Here is a 6,104-nt window from a genome sequence, read left to right as displayed (position 1 = left end):
TACTTCTCCTCGTAGGTAAACAATCTAGGCCATAAAACCTAAACCCGGTCAAAATAAAAGGTACGCAATAATAACAACAATAATTCTTAAGCAACAAAATATGTGTTTATAATCGTGAACAAAACCGTTTATTTAAGAAAAAAAATTACATTAATCGTCAATTCGGGTGTTAGTGCAACATGCAAACATTATTTTTTTTTAGTTTATAATTATAAAGAAATATAAATTTGATTACTAAACTAAAATGTCAACGTTCCACAAATCGTGGAATAATGGAACTGTCGCGTAACTGTACTTTTAATTCTTGTATTTTACTATTGATGTTATTGACATATACTTGATAATACACTCTCCCAAATGCTCTGTATTGGACTAAATTATAGTTTTCATCTTTTACTACACAAATCTCTTCATCACCTGTAGTATATTCTATAGTATATTCCATCATTGAAGACGTTATTAGACTAAGCCACAATGCTATAAAAACACAAATTCCATTAACAGGCAAGTTTTCAGCTAAAAAAAAGAAAATGGTTGTTGAAAATTGCAAAATTTATCTTACTAGTTACTATTTTTCTTTTTAGTGCAAGACTCAAAATATGCTAAACGTAAATAAAACAAGTAATACAATTATATATAATTCTTAGGAAAGAAAAAATCTCAGCTTTTTGTCAAAATCATGTTTTTTTTTTTTTGTGTGTGTATCAAAGACATTATTACTAAGTTTATAATTTATAAAGATGTTTAATTGTGTTCTCCAAAGTAATAGAATTTTTAAAAAAAAGTTTTAGAAAGCTGAAAAATTGTATAATTAATGTGTAAATTTCAGATTGGTGTCCCCGTAAACAAGCTTAGAAAAACAAAAAAAAGAGGTAATAATTCATAGAAAAATAAAAAGAAGCTACCACAGAAGAAGCTACCACAGTAATCAAAAATGTTGAAATAATTATGAGTAAAAACAAGTTAATTTTGAGTGGTCGATTACTATTTGGGGATAATTATTTTTAAAGTTATCTGTCTATCCCAGAACAGAAGCAAGGGAAAATTAATTTAAAACTTATTATCCAAAACTAGTTATCGGCCAGTAAACATTCCCAGAATATTATTCTTATTGCTATAGCTCGAGAAGAAAATTTAAATATTTATTATTGAAAAATAACAAAGCTACAAACTTTTAATTAGTTGAAAACACATTGATCGTGTTATTTATAATGAATAATCCTTTATAATAAATAATTCAGATTTTAATTATAATCTGCAAGCATTACTCTACGGCATTCCAATTCCCTACCTTAGTTTTTAAACTTAAGTAAAACTACTTAAAAATTAATTATCCAAAACTAGTTCTCGACCAATAAACGTTTTCAGCAAATTATTCTTGTTGTTAGATCTCTACAAGAAAATTTAAATGAGTAATATTGTAAAATAAACAAAACTAACGTGTCACAAAAAAGAAAAACCGCAAATTTTCGATTAGTTTAAAAAAAATTGATCTTGTTATTTATAATGAATAATCTTTTAAAAAATATATGTTATTTAAAGAGAAAAAAAATTAAAACTATATTTATAATAATCACCTAATTTTTGGGTAAGTACATTTATAATAGCTTTTCCAGTAAGTTCTCTTCTCGCATTTCCAAGTTCGGTCAATTTTTCAATTTCATCACCTGCATACATTTATTTATGAATAACTGGTTTGAAAAAATAATACTTATTAATACATTCATATTTATATTGTCATTTTAAAATTTAACGTCCTAATGAGTACTAACAGAGTGGGAAGAAACGTGAAAAGATATAGTTATTAGAATATCATGTTCATTGATAGAGCCTAAGAGGGGTGTTTAAATAGAATAGAGATCTGTGTTGGTCTAAAGATCAGTCAAGATAGGAAATTAAGGAAAATGCGGGAACCAATGTATTCGTAAAGAGGTTGCTGTATTTTTATGACAAAAGCGAAAAGTGCTAAAAGTGTATTCTGTATTTACTCAATTATTATCTGGACGTTTGTTTGGTAAGGGTGCCAAACGACTACTTTATAATCGAAAACTATTAAAAGATTTCTTCCCAACTTAAAGTTTACTTAATTCAAATTATTGAGAGAACAAAAGTATATATAAAGCAAATTTTATCATTTAAAAAAGCCAAAAGTTCTATATACTACTAACTTGTTTTGTAAATTTCTTTGTCTAAATCCTCATTATCATCATTACCTGTAACAAAAATATAAACCAATTAAATACACAAAGTTGATCAAACCCAGTTGTTATATTTATCCATAACAGTCACTCTTAAAATGATATTAATTTTCCCAATAAAAGCAAAATCAGGTATTAACATATAGCTGATAGCTTTTAAGGCCCTAAGCTATCGTATTTAAGTGATCTTTAGTATAGTAAAATCATTAGTAATTCGTTAATAGATGAACTCGTTTGAGTGGAATATCGTGGATAAAGTAATCGTGTAGGAGCGTAGTACGGTTCCTGGAAAATGTCAAAATATGACATTTTTGAACATGCAATGGTAGACATTGGAGACGGGCCCGCTCAAGAAATAAATTAAGCTTTTAATGAGTTGATGAAGTGAGAAGAGGACAAAGGTGCCCCCTACTCTCCACCCGCCACAAGAGATCTGAGGAGATAGTAGAAGTATCAAAAACCGCTTTGTGAGCTTAATTGCATTGTTAAAAATTGATACACACCGTTCACAATATCACCCCAAATACAATAGTCATAACATGTTAATTGTTAATATTATCTCAAGTAAACAGCATAATGAGAGACGAAGACAGTAGTGATGTTAATGGCACAGATACTTTCGGCGCTATCAGGTCCAGCAGATTCAGCATAAACACCCAGGCATTTTAATCACCTAGGATGGCAATAGCACGGAGGGAATTAAAACTAGGAAAATCGCAAAAAATTACTATGCTCTAAGAAAATGAGTATCCATATGAGAAATCTATTAGTTTAAGTGTTAAACGTCCAAGAACAACGGTAACCAATAAAATGATTAAAGTTGCCGGACTGAGAACCTACAGGGAACTAAAGAGACTGGCCGATAACAGGGAAGAGAAGAAGGATTATGCAAGAATGGTTTAAAACTATTCTTAGGGTTGATTACTAAAGAAGAAAATATGTTATTATGTTTCCCAACTAAAAGTTTACTTTATTGTAATTATTGTATGAACAAAAGAATATATAAAGCAAATTGTATCTCTCAAACAAGCCATAAGTTCTATTTACTACTACGAATAACTTTGAAATTACTTGAGGTTGTAGCAACAGGCATAGCAGTACCTGTAACGAAAATATAAAAGACTTGTACGGTTACTTAAACCCGGTTGTCATATTTATTCATAAATCTAAAATACCGATTACTTTGACCAACTATTCAATACAAAATTTAACATTAACATAAAATTATTCTCTAGTAACTTTTGAATGAATGCATTCTTTACACTGAGTTTTATAATAATCTAATTTTCGATGGTAATTTATTTTGTCCTAGGTATGTCTTTAGTTAGCTTCTGCATTCAAGTGTTGTATAAGCTTGCTTTAACAAGCTAAACTTTTTGTATTATAATGTATTTTCTCTTATTAGCTTAAATTATTTTGACCGTTTGTGTCTAATTAGTAATTAATGAAATAGGTTTTTATCATAAAAATAAAGAGTGAATTCAATTCGAATTAATTAATTGTCAATTTTGAAAATTGTAATACTAAAAACTTGAATAATTTTTAATTTACTTATTGTCTATATATTGTCTGTTGCAAATAGGTTTGTGTCGATATGGAATCTAAATTTCAAAATAAAAAAAAATTGTATGTACATATTTTCTTGTAATAGAAACCAACATTGTGCATATAATTCGGTGTGAAACATTATAACTATTAAATTTGAAATATATAAAAGTGGTAATTGTTTACCTTGTAGGCTTTGAAAGTCTCGAGTACCTGCATCTTCTGAAATTAAAGCAATAATGTTGTATACTTAATGATTATCAAAAATATGTGTGGAAATATTTCCAAAAAATGCGATTAAAATTATTACCCGGTACAGTGAACATAAAATTAATATCATCTGAAATTAGAAAAACATAATTTAATGGCCTTGAATTTAATATTCTACTCTATTTTAAACTGGAGTAGAAAACAAAATATGTGTACTAGTAATTCAGAACAAAATATTTAGCTCTATTAAATGAAATAAATTCAAATCCTAATGATATTATAATGGCAGAATTTAATCATATGGAGAGTAGAATAAGGTAAAAAAAAGATTTTTACTTCTGAACATTAGCTATAACCCTTTCACTGCCCTGGTCGTGCTATTATACTCCAATCAAATGAAGGAGTACAGGTTACCAGTAAAGTGATGGTTGAGACGTGTAGCAGTGTGTAAAACACAAAGGCAGTGAAAGGGTTAATGATACATTTTTTTTTGTGTTTGTATACATTGCTTCTATTACAGTTTTAGCTTCGATGCAAAGCGAGAAGGTATTGGTTTTACTCTGATGTGTCGGATCGAGTTGAAATGTATAAGAAATAATTATTTGGTATGTCCGCACACGTCAGTTGTGTCAAACTTAAACTATACCCATTTCCCATCCCCCTAGAGGGGGTACAAGTTTTTTTGTTTTTCCGGGTTTTTAGCGGTAATTTTAAAACTTTTGGGTTGAAAATTTGCCAGTAGTTGGAACTCATATGTACCCATAACATATTAAACGGGAAAAAAATTCGGCACTACCATTTTTTTTTATTGCCGGGAAACTGTGTTTTCGCAGATTTCGTATATTTTAACAAAAACACCTAAAATCTTTAAAAAAAATTGATCAAATCATTAAAACAATTTTATGTTTATCTATGCAGAATGATACTATTAGGTTTTGTGCTCAAGTACCACTTTTGACTTTAAGTTTACACAAATTCAATTTTTTTTTTTTTTAACTAAAAACCCGGTGTACTAGATGTGAGAAAAGAACAGACACTAAAAACTATCAGTTGGTAACGTCTATCCGTGTTAGGTTAGGTTAGCACCCTTTGGTCGTTATCATAATATTATTTTTATTACATAATATCACAGACGACTAAATCGTGTAACTGATTATAGTAGACACTCGATTTATTAGGAAAAAAACCTATCCGTGTACTTATTAAGACATTTAATGATTCTGATACGACAAAACCACTGTCGTTATCTCGTTATTTTATAGCCTGCGTTATATAACCTTACCGAAGGTCAACTATGAGTATATAAGGTCCAACTACCTGCAAATAATGAAGAGGACTGTTGTTTATTGGATTCAGATTAAGTGTTAGTTTTTATGCAGTATACCGCCTCAAAATGTTTTTTTTATTACACAATTTTTTTTAAGGAAAACTAATGTTTTGTATGTTGTTATACTGTTATTCATTTAAAGAGATTCACGCTTGATTGTTTAAATTGTCTAATATTAGATAATCTGCTTCGTGCTAATTTTAATTTTTTAGTTTATCAACTTGTAGCTCTAATTTTGTATAAAATATTTCATTATTTTATTACTATGTACAGATTAAGATAAATTTTAATAATAATTAAGTCATAAATGATAATACTTTATTTTATGACTAGATCAAATCTCGTGAACATTTAACATCATGATACTGCTCCTATACTATTATTAAAAAAACACAATTTTTAAAATCAATCGATTAAGTTAGAACTTTTACTGGCTATAATTTCGAGAAAAAGAGTCGGATCGAGTTGAAATTTATAAGGAAAAATTATTTGGTATGCCCGCATACGTCAGTTGTATCAAATTTAAACTATACCCATTTCACACTCCCCTAGGGGGGGTACCAGTTTTGTTGTTTTTCGGGGTTTTTAGCCGTAATTTTAAGACTTTTGGGTTGAAATTTTGCCAGTAGTTGGAACTCATATGTATCCATAACATATTAAACGGAAAAAAAATTCGGCACAACAGTTTTTTTTTAATTGCCAGAAAACAGTGTTTTCGCAGATTGCGTATATTCTAACAAAAACACCTAAAATCTTTAAAAAAAATTTATCAAATCATTAAAACAATTTTATTTATATCTATGCAGGATGATACTATTAAGTTT

At 28.7% G+C, this 6,104-nt stretch overlaps 1 protein-coding gene across 1 annotated transcript; it reads right to left on the bottom strand.

The window, feature by feature from the left end:
• Nucleotides 1-247: 247 nt before the first annotated feature.
• LOC126837485 (uncharacterized) lies at nt 248-4,082 on the bottom strand. Its single transcript, XM_050571401.1, has 7 exons — nt 4,054-4,082; nt 3,930-3,965; nt 3,750-3,799; nt 3,270-3,299; nt 2,169-2,213; nt 1,578-1,667; nt 248-516 (listed from the first exon to the last, which is right to left on the bottom strand). The coding sequence occupies exons 4-7, from the start codon at nt 3,289-3,291 to the stop codon at nt 248-250; spliced, it is 426 nt and encodes a 141-aa protein (XP_050427358.1). The 5' UTR covers nt 3,292-3,299; nt 3,750-3,799; nt 3,930-3,965; nt 4,054-4,082.
• Nucleotides 4,083-6,104: the final 2,022 nt, after the last annotated feature.

This window comes from Adelges cooleyi, unplaced genomic scaffold (genome assembly GCF_023614345.1).
Source record: "Adelges cooleyi isolate 19-005CV unplaced genomic scaffold, UGA_ACOO_1.1 ACOO_flye_CR_arks_rails_tigmint_CR_PRNA_25, whole genome shotgun sequence".
In the NCBI taxonomy this organism is placed as follows: domain Eukaryota; kingdom Metazoa; phylum Arthropoda; class Insecta; order Hemiptera; family Adelgidae; genus Adelges; species Adelges cooleyi.
This window is presented reverse-complemented; position numbering and strand designations above follow the sequence as displayed.

Bases quoted from the DNA above. Each gene is read 5' to 3' on its own strand.
- LOC126837485 (XM_050571401.1), bottom strand. From the start codon at position 3,291: ATGCCTGTTGCTACAACCTCAA. The intron at 2,214-3,269 runs GTAATTTCAAAG...TTTTTGTTACAG, and splicing joins GCCTGTTGCTACAACCTCAA to GTAATGATGATAATGAGGAT. The intron at 517-1,577 runs GTGATTATTATA...TCTTTTTTTTAG, and splicing joins TGTACTTACCCAAAAATTAG to CTGAAAACTTGCCTGTTAAT.